Raw genomic sequence first — 21,826 nt, 5'->3', positions numbered from 1 at the left:
ACTTTCAGAAATTTTAACTTCTTCCGTGTTCAAATAATCAACGTTGTAACATTTGGCAACTTTGAACTCAAAGCTTTTTGAGATATTCAATAATTTTTTTTAATAGAACTACTATCTAAAGCTTTGCCGGAAACATCACACCAATCAAGCTTATTATTTTGGCTTTTAAAACATTTAAAGTATTTTTGTTTATTGGCCACAGATTTAGCAGCGGTGCACAGGGCGATTGCAGGGCTAGCGCTACGATCCCGCAGACACTAACAGTCTCTCTCGAGCCGAGACACGAACCTACGACGACTGACTAGTTAGGCCAGCATCGTACTCTAAGGCCAGTTGCAATACGAAAAGCATGTAAAAAGTCGTAGGAAGAAACAAATAAAATAAATAAAATGTTTTCTTGAAAAATCTCGAAAACCATAATATTGTTTTCTAAGGGTATTTACATCAAAAATAGTTTTTTTACAATCAAATTGTATAATTTACAGAAAAAAAACGAGCTTGAAATATGTACAAAAATTAGTTTTTCAAAAAATTTCAAAATAATGTTTGCTTTATTTTGTGGCAAGTTTAAAATGTTTTTTTCAATTAACTGCTCCGCATAGCAAGTTCGTCCCAAATTTTCACCAGCATTGAGTTTCTAACCGGGAAAGGTAGCTAGTTTCGCTAGAGTTCGCCAAATACTTCTTCTAAAAGACTAGCTGAAATAAAAATCTATTTGAAAAACTGGAGAATCAGAACTGTGTGCCACATATTTTATCCTCAATTCGTTCATTCAAACAACTACTAATAACTGGTAATGTTAGTAGACTGTACAGTGAAACTTATTTTGGATTGCTCTTAGAAATTGAAACAGATTCTATTGTACATATGAGAATTTATGATTTATTCTCTCACTAGAATCGTTTTCTCGACAAACTGGCAACTTTCATTCCCAGACTGCGGACCGATTTTCGACCCCGGTTTCAATTCGCTTTACCATTTTGAGAAGTCCCACAGAGTCCATTCAATTTTTTTGGATACCACCAGATTTCGACATTTAATGCTATTCTAAGACATTTGGTGTCAACATTTATTTCATTTGAAAAGCAGGACTGCTTAAAGTTTTTTTTTTTCGTGTTGGGTATTTTCGTCACTGCGACCAATTTTTTGATATTTTGTGACATATTCCCCCTTTTTAATTTTGCTTAGTCAGGATAACGTATCACTATTGGAAGTGGTCGTTATAGTCTGGCCAATAGCATTAGTCCAGTCCGGTATTATACTTCGTATGAAGCGCACAACCGTACTGGGATTTGTTCTCCAGATTTCAGAGGGTTCCAGAAGACCTCTCTCGAAGAACTTATATCTTTTGATAAAAATTGCCGGACATCGGCATAACAGATGTTCCGAGTCTTCTTTTTCCATGCCACATACTCGACATGTATCATATTGAAGTTTTTTCATAACCTTCAAATGATAACGGTTCGGACAATGCCCTGTTATTAAACCAGTATACGTGCTTAGATCTTTTTTTGAAAGATCCAGTATTTTACGAGTCATAGAAACGTTCGGAGTGATGAACCGTTTCGACTGCCTACCGATGAAGGTGTTTGTCCAGTTGGATTCCACTTTCAGAGTTTCCCATGCTTTTAGTTCCATTCCAAGGGAACAAGCGGATAGACCACAGAAGGGTTCTGGTCCTATGAACTGATGAGACGATCCAAGTCTTGCCAATTCATCGGCCTTTTCGTTCCCATCTATTCCACAGTGACCAGGAACCCAGTATAAGTCTACTTGATTATTACAACCCAGTGTTTGGAGTGATTGAACACACTCCCAAAACTGCTTAAAGTAGTCAGCTGGTCAGCGGGTCAAAATAAGTAAGTTTAGAGACTTTTTGGTCAAAAACTTGACTGCTAAAGAAAAATGTAGCTTTTAAGGGACCAACTTGAAGTTCTGCACTTCCAACTTCTTCATCATTTGTAATTGCATCATGTACAATACTTCGAGAAAATCTTGGTAACAAAATCCCGATCAAATAAAAAAATTCCCGACTTTTTCCCGCATTTTTCCCGATGTAATTTAATTCCCGACTTTTTCCCGCATTTCCCGTTTTCCCGATTGAATGGCCACCCTGGACTTTTTAAGCTGAATTTGCCTCTAAATCAAACCCCGAAGCTGTGATCTGTGATTTTTTCTATAATAAAATGTTCGTTGATGTTTAAGAAAAATATTTGAGGGAAAATTAATAGGTATCTGATTATTTCAAATTTGAATATTCTTTAAAAAACCACATGAAAAATGCAAAACCATGATATTTTAAGCTCAATTTGTCTCACAGCTATGATATATGATTTTTTTTCATTAAAATGTTTGTTTATGTTCAGGAATGACTTTTGGGTAAAAATAACACCATGTAAAACATGCAAAATCATATATATTTGGGCTCAATTGGCCCCTAAATCGAAATTCAAATTTATGATATGTAATTGTTTTCCATTTAAATGTTTGTTAATGTTCAGGAACAACATATGGGAAATAGTAATAGGTATCATATTGCTAAAAGTTGAGATGTTACTTTAAAAACTACGAATGTTTTAGGGGTGTGCGAAACTGGCTTTTCTGGTGTCGAAACGAAACGAAACGAAATTAACCCTTAATTTCGGTTTCGCTAAATTAGTCGAAACGAAATCAAGGTGGATTTCGAGTTCTCGAGACGAAACGAAATTGGTCTCTAAATTTCGCGAAATTTCGAAAAATAAAAGAATTGTTTCTCAAACATAGCATTACAATGATTTGAAACGTTGGAGCGTACGCTAACGAAGTACCCTTCAGCAGCTGATCGCAAAGTGCTTACCTGGTTGACGAAGAGTAACGTAGGTATTCAGATATCGATAAACCGACAATGACGAGAAAATCAAAAATGTTAAAAACTAAATGCAACTATGTTTAAAATGGTAATCCTTCTTTCATAGCACTTTCATCATTCAAAATCCAAGTTTTGTCCTAGAGCTCGAACTGGAAAACATAAGAGATGGTAGGTAGGTTTTCAACCATTCCTGTGAGTTTTGGTGTCCCTAGCAAAGATAACTTTTCCAAAGAGTTTTTCCCTATGCAAACGTAAAAGCGACGAATCCGATAAGCAATTCCTCGGCGGCCTTCTGATGCATTTCTGCATTCTCTAAAAGCAGCAAAATTCACAGGAATGGTTAAAAAGCTGTAAAACCTCTGGAGGGCAACCATTTTGAGCTTAAGGGCCACTTTTTTCGCTCTTGTCGACCAGTGTTATAGAATTTTTTTTAACACCGTTTAGTCAGACTAGACTAAGTGACATCTTTATCAATTCGAGAAAAACAAAATTTAAGTTAACTATTATGTAAACTTTGATGTTTTCAATATGTTTGCACATTTTTTAATATAACTCTAAATTACTTTTTAACTGAGCAGTTCCACAAAAAATGTCCCAGTTTCAATATTTTTTGTCATTTTTGATTTGGCATAAACGTTTCTATAGGCTGAGAAGCTATTTAAAATGCTATTATGGGAGGATTATTGTGATTATAAATATTTTCAGAGCCAAAAGTTTTTTGATCAGTGTGACGTCTCTGGAAAAGTTTTAGATAGTAATTTTATCCTTTCGATAGAAAAAAAACTCAAAAAAACTATTTTTTTAATGTAAAAGAAACATTAAAATTAATATAAAAAAAAACCAAAAAAAAAAAAACTTTACAACAAATTTAAATTATTTTTTCAGCTAAAACGGTTTGTTTGACTGGCATAACTAGTGTCTCTGGTAAGATTGTAGAAAATAATTTTGTCCTAAAAAAATATGCCCTGTGAGTTTCTGCGACACCAAAAATAATAAAGTGCATTTGAGACCATTCCTAAACTACGTGGTCATATTTTGATCCCTTTTATACCCTCTTACTCCCCCGTAATCTTTCGTGGTCTTTTGTATTGTGATCTTATTCAAATATATTACAATAAAGTATGAAAAATTTATAAAAAAATTAAGGTTTAAGAAAACTGATTATTAGTTATTGCGCAAATTGTAAATAGAATTTTCAGTAATATAATTTCCTCAAAACCAAAATAACAAATAGATAATGGTTGTTTAATTTTTAATAATATTTCATTGTCTTTAACGAATATAATAATTTCCTTACCTGAAAAAATTTAAAATAGCGTATCTGTATATTCAAAATGATTTTTAATTTGTTGTTGGGTATCAAAATAAATAAAATTTGTTTAAGCAGTTTGATCATCTACGATAAATTTTTCGCTTATAGTTATGGTAAATTGTATACTCATCTAGAAATCATCTAGAAAAATATTTAGTTGATAATAAGTGAAACCTTACTTTTAGTGATTTTCAGGCATCGGATTTGTAACTTAGTTTTTTTTTAATAAATTACAAAGTTTTTAAATGTCGAACAATAATAAAAAACATCTTTCTTTCTTCCTTCAGTTCACGAACATCCAGGTCTTATATATTGTTTTTAAGACCAAAGCGTTGATTTTTTTTACCGGTCGTTGAGTATTGAAATATACTTCCAGGAAAAATGTCATAAATCTCGACGCATTGCAAAATATAACTATTACATAGTGCAACAAAAATTGACTTTTATTTCTGCCTTGGTTTCTATATATAATTTTTTTGTGTATTTTTATGCTGAATTGAATTTCCCCGAGTTTGAACATATTTCAACTTAAGGGGCAACAATGGCGCCATTTTTAATTTTTGAGAAACCGGTAATTTTTGTGGTATTTTCGACGCCATTTTGTTTAGAGGCCAAATATCAAAATTCTAAGAGTTTGTTCACATATTAGTATCATTTTACCCATCTTTTGAAAAAAAAACAGATCTTAAATCGCACAAAAACTGAGCTCAAAACGGTGATTCTACAAAACCGGGTTGGGCATAGTTTCAGTATATTTTTCACAAAGCAAAATAATATCGATTATTTTTGAGCATTAATGGTAATTCGCTAATATCTTAAAGTGGTAGTCAAATTATATCTTATTTTGAGTAAAAAAGTCTCAGAAATCGAATGGTAGGTGTTTGATCCACGTAAAATGTCAGCAGATAAACCTATTTTAGTATTGTAGGGGAATTGGGGCAAAATCGACATTTTGCTGACATTTTACGTTGATCAGTCACCTTTTCGTGGTTTTTTGATTTGATATTTTAGTATTGTAGGGGAATTGTAGGGTATTGATATTTTAGTATTGTAGGGGAATTGGGGCAAAATCGACATTTTGCTGACATTTTACGTTGATCAGACACCCTTCCGTGGTTTTTTGATTAACCCCCCCCCCTCTTCTCCCTATATATGACTACGTGGTTTGGGAACGGCCCCTTTTGAAACAAACCAAAAATTATTTTTCTTTCAACCAATCAACAGTTAGAATGGAATGTTGTAATGCAACAAACAAATAGTTTTCTTTTTACTCAATTAAGTTATTCGTAATCATCCTCGTTTTCTTATTTCTCGTTCTTTCTAACCTTTCTTTTCTTCTACCTTGTATATTCGTCAAGTGCAAAGTCAGAATCTCTTTTATGCTATAATCTGAGCTTGTTTTTGACATTGTAAAATTTTGTGTCCCCTAAAACAAGAGTAACATTTCTCAGTTATGTATTCAACGAGAGCGAACCATGTACTTTTTATTCATTCATTGATAAAGTATACTTTTTTGGTAACACGTTTAAAATATTTTTGATAAAGTACCTGGCAATTTCGAAACCTATGCTCACTTTGGAGTCAGAGTGTTTTGAAACAATACTAAAAATTCAGGCAATTACAACTTTTTCTGCTTGACACATCGATCACTCTGTCTGCACACTATAAGGCATGATATCTGGTCAGCCTAGTGATAGCAATGAACTATCTGAAAAAATACATTTAAATACACTACGGTGTGCGAAGAGGAGTCCTCTAACACAGATAAATCCGAAAAAACGCTTAAAAATTTTTAAAAGTCGAGTAATAGAACATTTGGCCTGTAAGATAGAGCTTCAGAGCTTTAGTTTTGACAGAAATTGCTATGCCCTCCTAAACGAAAGACAAAAAGTGACCTTGTGCGCTGCAAATATAACCAGATTTTGATGTACGTAAAAGATGCGTAAAATTTATTCCTACACACAAACAGTGATGACATGAATTTTATACTCTGCGTGAATAAAAAATACCTCCCGCATGATGTTACGGTTTTGTCTTTAAAAACAAAAAATACCGGCTGAGAGTTTATTCTTCTATGTCTGACTTAGTATACCAGATATCTGTTGAGATATATTCAATTTAATTTATAGTCGCAATGAGCACAAACCAAAATAATGTAATGATGTGCATCTGAAATTTGGTCCGAAATTTCGCGAAATTTCGTAATCGTCGAAATTGGAAGTTTAATTTCGCGAAATTTTAGGCGGAATTTAGCGAAATTCAACGAAATTTTTCGGCAATTTCGCGAAATTTCGGGAAATTTCGAGTTTTGCGAAATTATACGAAATTATTCGAAATCTCGCACAGCCTTAGAATGTTTAAAGATAATTTTGTGCTTAAAAAACATTAAAATAAACTTTTTGAATTTTATATATATATGTGTATATATATATATATATATATATATATATATATATATATATATATATATATATATATATATATATATATATATATATATATATATATATATATATATATATATATATATATATATATATATATATATATATATATATATATATATATATATATATATATATATATTATGCATATAATGCATACTGTTTGTGCATAAGCTCAATTCGCCTCTAAATAAAAAATTCTAAGCGATGACATGTGATTTTTTTTTCAATAAAATGTTCGCTATTTCTTCAACATCTGTGAATATTTTCTTGCAGAAAAATCCATGTTTTGATTATGTGCGAGTCAAGCAGAAGAAAAATTACATTTCTGATGTTTTCGTAGTTTTATGAATGGTAACACATTACGGGATTCGATTTACTTTTTTACTTTTACCTAAACTAGATCTTGGGACATTTGGCTGGAGGAAAGGCCGCATTAATTTTCATTAATTTTAACATCGATTAGGAGGCGACTTATGCATTAATTTTTTTAAATTTCTACGTAGTTTTGTGGATTGAAGAATTAACTTCTTTTCAGACGTGTTTCTTAGGACACCAACAAACATTTTCGTTATGAAAATTCACATGTCATCTTTTTAGATATCATTATAAAGGAGAACTAAGCATGAATGGTCATTCTGTGCCGAACACGCATCAGTACTGGACGTGTTTGGTGATCGGTCCGATAGAGTATAAAACAAAAGACGTGTGAACAAGTGTTGGCATTGTTTGCCTGGTTAAGTGAAATAAATCCGGGTTCAAGGTCGTGCCTTTGTGCAACTGTTTCGCATCGTGACTGCCAGCTGGTGCGTAAGCCGATTTGGCTGCTGGCTGGATTGTGCTACAGCAGTGGACGAGACACAAACGAGGAAAAAGAAGAAGCCATCAGTGTCAGCGAGTTGTATCGCTGTGTGGAGTGATCTCACACCTGGCTCGCTGCTGGTGGCTGTTTGGTGCTGCTGTATTGGTGCTGCTGGCTGTAACGGCTGCTACTTCGAACGATCGGACAACCAACCTTACTGGAAGGGAGAAATAAAAAGGTACGTGTTCTTGTCAGCGCTAGTGCGCTAGACTTAGCGCGATGGATGTAGATCCCTCGCCTCCCGCGCCACCATCCCCGAACCCCTCTGACCCAGACCCTTCTGTTACCCCCTCCCCTGTTCATTCTTCAGTCCCCCCTCGCCCCAGGCTTTACCCAGACGGAGCCCAGGGCAGCTATACTGTTTATTTTCGGCCAAAGGCAGGACCGAAATCGAAAAAGTTGAACCTCTTGCAGATTTCTAAAGACCTGACGAAGGAGTACAAGGGCGTGACCGAAATTTCCAAGGTCCGGCCTAACAAGCTCCGTGTCGTGGTCGGTAACCTGAAAGAGGCCAACGATATAGCTTGCTCTGAGCTCTTCACACGCGAGTATCGCGTTTACATACCCGCACGAGACGTGGAGATCGACGGTGTCATAACCGATTCGAGTCTGTCCGTCGAGTGTATACTGCAAAGTGCCAAAGGGTGCTTTAAGAACAAAACGTGTCCCGAAGTAAAGGTGCTCGACTGCAAGCAATTGCGGTCAGCATCGATCATCGGTGGCAAAACAGTATACACTCCGTCAGACTCGTTTCGAGTTACGTTCGCCGGGTCTGCACTACCAAGCCACGTCTCGATCCACCGGGTTCGTCTCCCTGTGAGGCTCTACGTGCCCCGCGTCATGAACTGCCTGAATTGCAAGCAGTTAGGCCATACAGCCGCCTACTGCTGCAATAAGGCACGTTGTGGCAAGTGTGGGGAGTCTCATGCGGAAGATTCTTGCAGTGTTAACGCTGAAAAGTGTATTCACTGCGGAGAAAATCTGCATGAGCTCTCGACATGTGCGGTGTACATGCAGCGCAGGGATAAAATAAAACGGTCTCTCAAAGAGCGTTCAAAGCGTTCCTACGCTGACATGCTGAAGAAGACCGTTACCACTTCTCCCGTTACTTCGAACCCCTTCGATCTGTTGTCCTCTGATGAAACCGATTCTGACGATTCACCAGCGGGAGCATCTTACGCCAATCCTGGGGAGTCTAGAAAGAGGAAAAAAATTTCCTCTCCTAAACTTCCCAGAAAAGGTCCTAAGATTTCTCAAAGTGAAATGAGAGTTACAAACAAACCAAACAGTGCTGCGGAAAAACCGAAGCAAACTCCTCCTGGGCTGGCAAATTTAAAGTCCCAGAAGGAGTTCCCAGCACTGCCAGGAACATCTAAAACCCCAGTTGCTCCTTTTACACTCCCAGTTGATGAAACAAACTCTGGATTAGTGAAATTTTCTGACATTGTGGACTGGATTTTTGAAACTTTCAATGTACCCGATCCAATTAAAATTTTTCTTACAGCATTCCTCCCAACAGTTAGATCATTTTTGAAGCAGTTGACTGCCCAATGGCCTCTCCTTGCAGCGATTGTATCCTTCGATGCCTAATTCAATTGCGTATATGAAGGATTCTATCTCTGTCTTACAGTGGAATTGTAGAAGTATTTTACCAAAAATTGATTCGTTTAAAGTTTTGATAAATAAAAACAAATGCGATGCATTTTCCCTTTGTGAAACTTGGCTTACTTCAAATATTGATCTCAACTTCCATGATTTTAATATTATTCGCCTTGATCGAGACACCCCATATGGAGGAGTACTTTTAGGGATTAAAAAGTGCTATTCTTTCTATCGTATTAACCTCCCCTCGATTCCAGGCATCGAAGTTGTCGCATGTCAAATGACAATACAAGGTAAAGAGCTTTGTATTGCCTCAATATATATTCCCCCCAGAGCACAGGTTGGGCAACGGCTGCTCTTTGATTTAATAGAACTTCTTCCCTCGCCACGTTTGATTTTGGGAGACTTCAACTCTCATGGCGTGGCTTGGGGTTCCCCATACAATGATAACCGCTCCTCTTTAATCTATAACCTTTGCGATGACTTCGACATGACTATTTTAAACAACGGTGAAATGACACGTATCCCGAAACCTCCAGCGCGCCCAAGCGCTTTGGATCTATCCTTATGTTCGACGTCGCTACGGTTGGATTGCACATGGAAGGTAATCCTCGATCCTCACGGTAGCGACCATCTGCCTATTCTTATTTCAATTACTAACGGGTCAACTCGCATGCGACCAATTGACATTCCGTATGACCTCACACGAAATGTCGATTGGAAGTTATACGAGGAAATGATTTCAAAAGCGGTCGAGTCGATTCAACATCATTCACCACTTGAAGAATACAACCTCCTCGCGGGCTTGATTCTCGACGCCGCGTTGCAAGCCCAAACGAAGAAATATCCCGGCGTAACGATCAAAGAACGGCCTCCCACTCCGTGGTGGGACCAAGAGAGCTCCGATGTCTACACGCAAAGATCCGACGCGTTTAAGGCCTACCAGACGGGAGGTATACCTGGCGACTATTTACGGTATTCGGAGCTTGATACCAAGCTTAAAAGCTTGGCTAAAGCAAAGAAACGTGGATATTGGCGTCGGTTCGTGAACGAGACGTCGAGGGAGACATCGATGAGCACTCTTTGGAACACAGCCCGAAGAATGCGGAATCGCGTAACGGTCAACGAAAGCGAGGAGTCTTCAAGTAGGTGGATATTTGATTTTGCCAGGAAAGTATGTCCGGACTCTGTTCCTGCGCAAAATATTGTTCGCGATGCGTCTCCGGGCCACGACGCGATAGAATCACCTTTTACGATGGCAGAATTTTCAGTTGCCCTCCTGTCCTGTAACAATAACGCGCCTGGATTAGATAGAATCAAAATAAACTTGTTGAAGAATCTACCCGGCAATGCCAAGAGGCGCTTGTTGAACTTGTTCAATAAGTTCCTGGAGCAAAACATTGTACCGCAGGATTGGAGGCAAGTGAAGGTGATCGCCATCCAAAAACCAGGGAAACCAGCTTCTAATCACAACTCTTATAGGCCGATTGCAATGCTATCCTGTATCCGGAAATTGATGGAAAAAATGATACTCCGTCGTTTAGACCACTGGGTCGAATCAAATGGTCTACTATCAGAAACTCAATTTGGCTTCCGCCGTGCCAAAGGGACGAATGATTGTCTTGCGTTGCTTTCAACAGATATTCAGCTGGCGTATGCTCGTAAAGAACAAATGGCGTCTGCGTTCTTGGACATTAAGGGGGCTTTTGATTCCGTTTCTATTGACATTCTTTCGGGTAAACTTCACCGACAAGGATTTTCTCCAATTTTGAACAATTTTTTGCACAATTTGTTGTCCGAAAAGCACATGCATTTTACGCATGGCGATTTGGCAACTTTTCGCATTAGCTACATGGGTCTTCCCCAGGGCTCATGTTTAAGCCCCCTTCTTTACAACTTTTATGTAAATGACATCGACGAATGTCTGGCAAATTCATGCACGATAAGACAACTTGCAGACGACAGTGTAATCTCTGTTACAGGAGCCAAAGCTGCCGATTTGCAAGGACCATTGCAAGATACCTTGGACAATTTGTCTGCTTGGGCTTTACAGCTAGGTATCGAATTCTCTCCGGAGAAGACTGAGATAGTAGTTTTTTCTAGGAAGCATGAACCTGCTCAGCTTCAAACACAATTAATGGGTAAAACGATTTCTCAGGTTTTGGTACACAAATATCTTGGTGTCTGGTTCGACTCTAAAGGCACCTGGGGTTGTCACGTGAGGTATCTGATGAAAAAATGTCAACAAAGAGTGAATTTTCTTCGTACAATAACCGGACAATGGTGGGGAGCCCATCCAGGAGACCTTATAAGGCTTTACCAAACAACGATATTGTCTGTTATTGAATACGGGTGTTTCTGCTTCCGCTCCGCAGCAAACACACATTTGATCAAACTGGAGCGAATACAATATCGTTGTTTGCGTATCGCCTTAGGTTGCATGCAGTCGACCCATACGATGAGTTTGGAGGTTTTAGCTGGAGTACTACCATTGAAAAACCGCTTCTGGAGCCTGTCTTCTCGTATTCTAATCAAATGTGAGGTCTTGAACCGTCCCGTGATTGAAAATTTTGAAAGGTTAATCGAACTCAATTCTCAAACCCGTTTTATGACATTGTATTTCAATCACATGTCCCAAAATATTAACCCTTCTTCGAATATTCCAAATCGTGTCGACTTATCAAATACTTCTGATTCTACTGTGTTTTTCGATACATCCATGATAGAAGAAACTCGTGGAATCCCGGATCATTTACGCGTGCAGCAGATCCCTAAAATTTTTTCCAATAAATATCGAAACATCAACTGCGACAATATGTACTACACTGACGGATCACTTCTTGATGGGTCCACTGGCTTCGGTATCTTCAATAACAATTTAACCGTCTCCCATAAGCTCGATAATCCTGCTTCTGTTTACGTCGCAGAATTAGCTGCAATTCAGTACACCCTAGGGATTATCGAAAAAATGCCCACGGACCATTATTTCATCTTTACGGACAGTCTCAGTTCCATTGAGGCTCTCCGATCGATGAAAGATGTTAAGCACTCTCCGTATTTCCTGGGGAAAATACGGGAACATCTGAGTGCTTTATCCGAAAAATCTACTCAGATTACCTTAGCGTGGGTCCCTTCTCACTGCTCGATACCGGGTAATGAGAAAGCGGACTCTTTGGCTAAGGTGGGCGCAACAAACGGTGATATTTATGAAAGACCAATTGCCTTTAATGAATTTTTCGCACTTGTACGTCAGAATACGATCATCAGTTGGCAAAATGCTTGGACCAGAGGGGAATTGGGAAGGTGGTTACATTCCATAATCCCCAAAGTATCGACGAACCCGTGGTTCAAGGGGTTGGATGTAGGTCGGGATTTCATTTGCGTGATGTCCCGGCTTATGTCCAATCACTATAGATTTGACGCGCTCCTCCGTCGTGTTGGGCTCGGGGAAAGTGGTATCTGTGCCTGTGGTGAAGGTTATCACGACATAGAGCATGTGGTTTGGTCATGCCCTGTACACCGTGACGCCAGGTCTAAATTAATAGCTTCCCTGCAGGCCGAGGGTAGACAGCCGGCTGTTCCTGTTCGTGATGTCTTGGCGAGCCGTGACCTATCCTACATGTCCCTTATATACGTTTTCCTGAAATCCATCCACGCCCCAGTCTAGTCCCGTTCCCCTCCGTCTACACCCAACAAAACGACAAGAACACGTTTGAACCTTAAGCACAAAACCAGCAACCAGACCCCGCACAATAGAACCAGGACCCAAGGACTACGAGCCTCTGTCCCAACTCACGACATCGTGGCTCAGCAGAACGAATCCATACATGCCATTCGACGATTATCAGACGACCATTGAACAACAAAACACTGATTAGAAATCCCATGCTAGTTTTAAGTTAGACTTAATTTCAGCTCGTAGTCGGCAGCGAGGATAAAAAATTTGCTTTAGTTTTTAAGTCATCAGATATAATTGGCGCCGTTAAACATTAAATTGTATTTGTGCCGTGTCAAATAAATGTTATGTGAAGAAAAAAAAAATAAGCATGAATGGTCATGCTCAATTCTTATTACTTCGTTTCTTTCTTTCAAAAATCACATAAAAGAGGTTTTACTGTAAACGATTATCGAATATTCGGACATCACCCGAATTTGGTATATTCGGAACTGGGATGACCCCACACAATATTTTCCAAAATGGCGAATTCAGGAAAATAACCTGAAGTGGTATTTGGCCAACCATTTCAATACTTTCGAAAGTGGAACTCTGTACGTCTGTACGTTAATATCCGAAATAGCGACTTCCATTTTCTGTAAAACAGCCCAAAATCACAAAATGCAATCCATTATGAGTGTTTCCGTTCTTTGCGTTCTCTGAATGTTGAAGTACTTAAAGTGATGAAGGACGTATAAGATGTGAAATATTTTTAGAGTGAGTTGTGTTAATAAAGCAATGAATTATATAAAATGATTCCTAATTTTGAAACCTTTGATCCCGAGCATCGCCGGGAACGTTCAACTAGTATAATATAAACTAGTTGAACGTTGCTCGGGGTCCGGGATTAAAATTTAGAATAATTTTTTTATATATTTTTACTACGTCTGTAGCGCAACTCACTTCAGAAATATTATTCTATTTCATAAAAAAATCTCTATGTTTACTAAAAACGTAATTTACCGTGATTGAAGAAGCGAAAAAATCTTAATTGGACGAATTCATATTTCCTTCAAACAAAACTGTACTGGAATCTAGGAATATGACAACGCAACACATTTGCGACGCTCGCTCCAGTATGTCATAGGAAGCTTCAACCAACGCTTCTGTTTATTCCGCTTCTCATACGCTCAACGCTTCGCTTCATTTTACGCCTCAGTATGTCATTAGCCTTAGGCCCGCATCGTACCTTGAGACCAACTAAAAAGTCTATTTCAAGTATTAGTGACACCTAATAAAAAAAAAAAAAAAAACAAAAAACAAAACTCACAAAAATTATAAACTGAATCATCGGAATGCCTATGCAAATTAAGTCCACTGCCATCTGGAACTAATAAAAAACCTCTTTCTGATTAAATTATCACCGTATATAAAATAGTTTGGAGGATACTATTCCAACCAAAACAATCAATGAAAAAATTGTGCGTGATAAATAAAAAATAGATTTAATAAATGCTGTGGCCCATTTCAAGATGGCTTGACAAAGTATTTTTTTTAATTCTTTTAGCACCAATATTTAGTGGTTAATTTGTGGTTTAGAAATCCAATTTGTGGTAATTTGTGGTTGAGTAATTTCTGAGAAATTCTAAGAAAACTGAGTCAAGCCATCTCTGAAAATGATTTTACTTCAAATGCATCGGACAACGATGATATATACATCAATCGAAAGCTCTTAATTTGTGGTTCACGAAAATGTAGTTGTTGTAGGCATACTTCATAATAAAATAATTAAAAAACTATTATTAAAAATTTTGAACATTGTTTACCTCTTGTTGTCAACACCGACCGTACGCGGCGCTGGTAGACCATCAAGATGATTTTTTCTCAGAAAGCTTTCGTGTAGCGATGAGTATGGTGAAACTAGAGATACTCAGAGGGAGAGATATGCGGTTAGCCAAACGAACCTGCAAAATTGGAGCCAAACGAACAAGAACGAACACCACATTGAGAGGTATTGCAATCAGGTACATAAAAGAACGTGTTCATTTCTATACGATTTTTTGTTCCATTGCCAATGAATGAGTGATTTTCACCCGGAGTTCTACAAACCTTGTGTATAGGTAACAAAATAAGTGAAGGTGTATAAAATTAAACATAAGCATAAAATATATCACCTTAACATTTTTCGCGAAGCACTTCACTATTCTTAAGGACTTTCACCGTCACCACCGATTATACAAGTCGAATGTTAGTCAACATTGCGCTTTGAGAAGAGATCTGGCACCTCTGACATATGAAACCTAGTTGCCGAATTGGCGATTTTTTCACCGCGAATCTCTTCCTCTGAGTATTTCTAGGTGAAACAGTAGGTAAACAGCAGGGATACTATATGTGCAGATTTGCTGCGAAGTGCAAATGTTGATCAATTAGCAGATATTTGTAGTTGACAAGCCTACGTGTGTTTTACGTAAATTTCCTTAAAATGAGTGAAGTTTTACGTAGACATGCGAGCGTAATTTTCTCGATCTTCGGTCGAATCATTTCCGGAAATGTAGTTTTGCCGTTTACCGATTGTTTGAAAAAAAAAACCTAAATTAATACACCTAGGGGTGTGATCTGGTCTTTCTCATACAAAATCTATTATATGTTAAAATCTATTAGCACATACGTTTTAACTCTTGGAATATATTACAGCCTGATAATAATAAAGAACAATTTTTTGTTTCGATAGATATAATAATATTTTGGTAACCAACTACGCAACTGTATTCGACTGTTGGGTATTTTAAAAACCGGAATGATGCCTGAAGATCGGGAATGGGCCTTAGAACTGTAGGGAACGGTTGAAACGCATGGTAAATGCCCAAAGGTGTGAGTCCTGACTAGAATTAAAATTCGATATTTTCTCGTCTCAGGAATATGCTACTACAACTACCCCCTGAATAATAAAACAAAAAAGCTTTCAACGGCAGCGACAACTGTATGTCGTATACAGTAAGGTCGCTTTTTACGCGGGTTGCTTTCCTCCATTACTCAAAAACGGTACAAGATATCGACCTCATTTCAATCACGTTTTCCGTTTAAGGCCACGAGTGATCATATATCAGTTTAAAAAAAAAAATCACAATTTTTGGTGTAAATACTCAAAATTTAAAATATTGAATTTTGGTCTCTAGATTGGCCACTATCATATTCAAACGAGGTTTTAACGTTTTAGGACGGTTTTCTTTGTTACATTTGCAACTCAAAAAAGTCGTTTTTTACGCGGACCCATACAAATTTGGAACACATCCCCCGCGTAAAAAACGACCTTAGTGTATATGAACGACTTTCGATATGTTCTAGATAACCCACTAGCACTAACATCGGCAGGTGCCAGTACTATGTTCATCCAACGCCGCGTACGGTCGGTGTTGACAACAAGAGGGAAACAATGTTCAAAAATTTAAATAATAGTTCTTTTATTATTTTAATATGAACTATGCCTACAAAAACATTTTCGTGAACCACAAATTAAGAGCTTTCGATTGATGTATATATCATCGTTGTCCGATTCATTTGAAGCAAAATCATTTTCAGAGATGGCTTGACTCAGTTTTCTGAAAATTTCTCAGAAATTACTCAACCACAAATTACCACAAATTGGATTTCGAAACCACAAATTAACCACTAAATATTGGTGCTAAAAGAATTTAAAAAAAAAACTTTGTCAAGCCATCTTGAAATGAGCAATGCTGTGCATTATTTTATTTTTGTTGTCAAGTTATGTTATATACCAAACAGAAACTAATTCGCATTTCTATTTGAGGGAAGATTAGGCTTCATCCCACTATTACACCACAGTCGGATAACGTTTACGCTCTACTAACGCACATTAACAGACACTATTCATCCGATAGAAAATGTGTTGTATCATCAAGCTCGGCGTTCCTACTTCCAAATAAAGTGGGGCGGAAGCCAGCAGTTATGTCACACCGAAAACTCGCAGTCAGTAGACAGTAACGGTACGAAAACAAAAATGACGGATGAAAGTGGCTGGCTGAATCAATGGCGCTCATTCCCACCTTCGTCTGTACCATCGTCGTAACAATGCGAATTAGAAGGTGATGTCCGAATACTAGCAGAATTGGCACTGTGTTTTTTTTTTGCTGTTCCTTCTACAGTCACGTTTGTCATACTTTCAAGGCGCAACTGGTGAGGTTGGTAGACTATGCGAGTGTCCGAGTGTCAGTATTCAGATATCCGATTTGTTTTATATTAGAACACATTATCAAATGTATAAAACATTTTTGGATAACCTAAGATTTAAATTTTGTTCAAACATCTTATAGTTTTTAAAAAGCATATCGTTTTCAACAACTTACTTAAGAACAAAGTCCTCACCAACAGTCCAATCCAACGATGGCGATCGCCACAAAACGATAAACTTCTCGAGCTATAGGTCGAAGTAGCTCAAGGTTACCACAATATCAATGCGAATACTACTGCCCTCGAGAAAGCTCACACTCAGGTGTACTTGCGCGGTTGGGTACAGCAGCCAGCCAGTTTCTACAACGAACTGCATACTGTTGCTTGAAACCAGTAACACGTCCAAAAATGAACAATCATCATAGGGGATGCAGTCGCTAGTGCTGATATGCGAAAAAAAAACTACGCACAAAAAATTGTTCATTTGATAGAACAATTGTAACGTACAACCACGCAAAAAATATGACGCTATGGTGCTAGAAGTACAGAATGCTGTTCGGCGATTCTAAAAATGATCGCAATTTTGAATTAATTACTGTTCATTGTTAATTTATGAAGAATTTCTGAACATCATATCTTCTCGATGATGATTAAGTTACTAATATTAAAACCGTAGATATATATTGTAAGTTTTTGTAATGTGAGAGAGAGTCAACATTAAAAACAATAAAATCAGGAAGATACGAGATTAGGACTCCGTGAGCCAGTCAGAGATCATACATTTGTCCAGAAAGCGCAACGGGAGAGCAAATGCCGTTCAGTCCCTACCCTTCCACCGAAATGCAAATCGGAAGTGAAGCGAGAATTCAAACCCCAAACGAGTTCGTGCTAATTTCAAAATATAGCTGCGTGTACAACAAAAAATAAAATCCATTTTTCGTTATTCAGGCGAAGTGAATACCTACGTTTCATTTGGCTAGCCATCAAAATTACCGAATGGCTGGCTGGATTGGCAGTCTAGGACAGTTTGCCTCTATAAGGTGCTAAAATTGGCATATTCGTCGTAAGGGCGGGACCGCTAGGAAACTCCTGCAATTATAATGGGTTGTCCAAATTTGTTCATCCCTGAATGATTCATAAAGAAATGTGTAATATGTTTGTATGTCCTAGATATTATTCAAGGGCAGTAAAACTGTGTGCAGAAGAAAATCGAACCAACAGTGATTCATTGTTGGGTAGGGGAAATCAAATTAGGTGAGCCAATTTGAGGATATTATAATAACTAACCCCATAATCTAGTCTAGGTTTTACATAAAACTAGAGCTTTAAAAGTGGTAGAAGACAACCATCAGAGCACAACATATATCCAAAATGAAATAGATTCGTGTATTTAAGGCTACGGGCAGATTTTACAATTAAAAATGCATTTCAACGGAATCACATAAGCTAATTGAAGGCGCCATAAAACCACCAGGTACCAAGTGCAGCGCACGTGGCCTGGACAGTTCGAAACACATGACCATAAATGCGTCCGTGTAATGATGGCACAGCAGGTAGAAAATAAGCTGACAGAAGATAGGCGCCTTCCATTGATAAACAGTTAGCTTGTTTATAACATTTGAAGGTCGATACCACCAGACCACTAGGGCCTCAACTTGCACTGTGCACATTTACTACGCCTCTACTGTGGGACACAGGAATTCGTTTGTTTTTAAGCATGTGTGTTTTGCATTACACTAAGCAAGCAAAAACACGTAGCTGTTTTTGTTTACCGCATTTCCAGAGGTTTCACTGTAGATTGTTTCAACACGTACGTGAATGTGTTTATGCTTGCTAGTCAAGTTCATTGGAAAGTTTTTGTCCTCGCAAATATATCGCTTAGTCGATAGCGACTGTGGAACTTTTCAACTACAGCGTGAGACATAGCGATAACCTTCGTGCGGATAAAGTATAGTAGACGGCTTCGCTTCTAATGTTACCTCATAGCGCAAAACTCACACAAACAGATTTTTCATGTACAGACTAGAATATACCGAAAATCAGAATGCTTTCAAGCAAAATTCTCGGATATAGACACCAACACCAGTGATAACTACACTTATCGTTGGCGGTCAATGAACGCCCTCGAACTTGCCCATAGGTTCCGCGTTTTAAGTGACTGCACGTCGTTAGTGATCTACTAGGATAAAATCATAAAATATCACCACCCGATAGCGATAGAGCAGTAAACTTTGTCACGGTCATCGGGCATAATTTTATAACCGAAGATTTCAGTTGTTAGACTCTATTTTAATTAATATCCATTCGTGATATTTAGGATAAGCGAAACTTTTCCTCCGAATTATACCGATGGTGATGGACACATATGTTGCACAATAATGTTATGAAATCTCGTAGAAAACGTTCATTTAAAATGGAGCATGTAAGAAACAACAATCAAGCTAGGGAATCAGACAGCTGTTTCAAATAAAACATGGCTACTTTCAGTTTCAAGCTATACTTCCGTAGTTCGAACTGAATAATAAAAATATGTTCAACACCCAAACCGCTCATTCAATTTCGGAAAACAGCACAGCATGAAATTTTCCAACACTGTCAGGAAAAATCCGTGCGTGCACGTAGATTGATAATTCACGTGGCGTAACATTCGGAATGTAACAACACTAGCACAGACAACAGCAGCCCCAACCAAGACCGTTGGCCTGCCGGAGAGCTCAGTTTGCTTCACGGCGGGCGCGATTACACGCAAACAGTCGCAACTAGCATCAACACATCAATCGAAGACGGAGGCCCGATTGCTTGCAGTGTATTCGATCGCGGACCGTGGAAAGTGGTATTTATAAAAATAACAGTTATTTTCACTTTAAATTCACTCGGAAGCAGCTTCAGGACTGCTATTTGGCGATGATTCTCAGGTTTTGGCAGTTGTTTCATTTCCTTGTAATCCGGTTGCCGGTAGAAGCAATTGATCTCAACACAGTAGCAACAGGAAAAACACTTGTTTTCATTACATTTAAAAGAATGTGCATGTTGCAGAAGATAGATTGGTGTAATCTTTGTACACGAATCTAAAGTAGTAAATAAAAAAAATTGAAATATTGAACTACCTTGAGATAAAAATAATGCCTAATTCAGATTCATCAATATTTTTAATCAAATTTTCTCTTTCGAATAAACCACTGGCGACACTGATCGTAGTCAGTGAAATGGTCTCGCTTGTCTTCCCTCGCATATCTTCGCATAAATTCCATTACATTTTTGTCTGCTTTCCGAGCTGATTCGCCTTTTTAACAAACACACGAATGCAATCGTAGCGGTTTGTTTAACTTCCTGATTCGATTTGCTTATACGCTTCCTCCTACCGCTTACTGCAAGTCGAAAGAGATCAGTAGCAGAGAAGTATAAACGCGCCAAGTTACCGCGATTGGGCGAAAAATTTTCCGTAAAGCAACAATGCTCGCGCTTTAGCAGGTTTCCAACCGAACCCCTCTGTAACGGAACGGAAAGAAGACGGGCGAGAGTTTTCGGTTGAAAGTGTAAGCGATGTTTTTCTTCGATTTCGCTTTACTCGATCGTGCAGGAAACTCCCATCGGGGCTATTTTTAGTCAACCTTTAGAATATGGATTTCTATGAGCGCTTTATGTTGACCGTCTGTTTCGAGATGAAAACAAACGAAATAAAATAGGCATTCGATATAACGGCATATTGAGTTCAGTTGTATATACACTTTGTTAATTTGTTGGTAATTGTAGAGAAGCATTAAATCGTTTTCAACCCGGTTTGAAACAAATAATTTACAGAAAGATTTTTTTGACTCACCTTTGGTATTAATGGTAGAGATTTTAATCATCTCCAGACCATCCTTATCGACGATGGTGCCGTTGTAGATAACACTGCTGCCACTTTTTTCACTTCGCTTCTTCGGTGAATCCTGCTGATTTTGCTTTTGTTCTTCTTCATCCTCGTCACCTTCATCATCTTCTTCTTCTTCGTCATCTTCAATACCGTTTTCATGTTTCTGTGAAGGATGCTGCTGATCTTTGCCATGGGGACGAGAATGGATTTGTTGACATTGCGGATGGTCATCGCTGCTGCTTTCATTACCACTGACAGCTCCAGTGTCGGATTCTTCCGACTCCATAATAACTGCTGTCTCTCGGACCTGGTTATACTTGGTGTTGTGGTTATGACTGCTGCTACTGCTTACAATTGAATGCTGTTCTAATTGTTTCTTCCTGGCCGCAGCTTGCTGCTGCTGTTGTTTACGCTGTTGGTCTAACACAATCTGATTAATCAGATCCGGAGGTTCGATGGAACCGCAAGCATCCTTGCGTTTCTGTTCTAACGACTGCTGATGATAAAACTTAAGATTTTCGTAATACGCCGGGTAATCCGCTTTCAACGGACGGTGTTGGTGTCTAGAAGAGTGTTTGTTGAAACTACTACTACCGCTACTGCCAGAACCATTGCTGTTACCCGAAGAAATCTTCAGATCCTTCAGCAGGCTATGATGGCTCGTGACGGAAACCGCGGAAGAGGAAGACAAGAAGAATTCCTCGTTATTTTTTTTCGATGTGGACGTCGTCGCGCCACCTTTGGCGCGATTGCGACTCATTGCTGCTACAAACTGACACGATTCTTAAGCTTTTATCGGATCTACACTCGGCACTATGCACTGAAGACACTATTTTTCTACCTCTCACGTAGGAATCATTCGTACACCTCAAAGCACTATCATTGTACAGAATATTTCTGAAGGGATGCGAAAACTTTCACTGCGATTTTTAAATATTCGTATATTTGCTTGTAAATTTGATCCTCTGTGATTAAATCTGTAAAAGAATACAAATAACAGTTAGTTAAGGAAAAAAATACATTTTTGGTTCTACGCTTATGTTTGGAATTAATGCTAAC

The 21,826-nt window shown here is 38.2% G+C and overlaps 1 protein-coding gene across 3 annotated transcripts in view; it reads right to left on the bottom strand.

Moving 5' to 3' along the window:
* Window positions 1-21,826, bottom strand: part of LOC129721909 (ribosomal protein S6 kinase alpha-5) — a 47,266-nt gene that overhangs the window by 16,697 nt on the left and 8,743 nt on the right. For all 3 annotated transcript variants that reach the window (XM_055675020.1, XM_055675021.1, XM_055675022.1), the window contains exon 2: window positions 20,732-21,744. In XM_055675020.1, coding sequence (XP_055530995.1) covers window positions 20,732-21,527 — 796 coding nt within the window. In that variant the 5' untranslated portion in view covers window positions 21,528-21,744. The remainder of the gene's footprint in view (window positions 1-20,731; window positions 21,745-21,826) is intronic.

Source organism: Wyeomyia smithii, chromosome 2 (assembly GCF_029784165.1).
Source record: "Wyeomyia smithii strain HCP4-BCI-WySm-NY-G18 chromosome 2, ASM2978416v1, whole genome shotgun sequence".
Classification (NCBI taxonomy): Eukaryota; Metazoa; Arthropoda; class Insecta; order Diptera; family Culicidae; genus Wyeomyia; species Wyeomyia smithii.
Note: the sequence above shows the minus strand (reverse complement) of the source record. Positions and strands in the feature narration are given on the sequence as shown.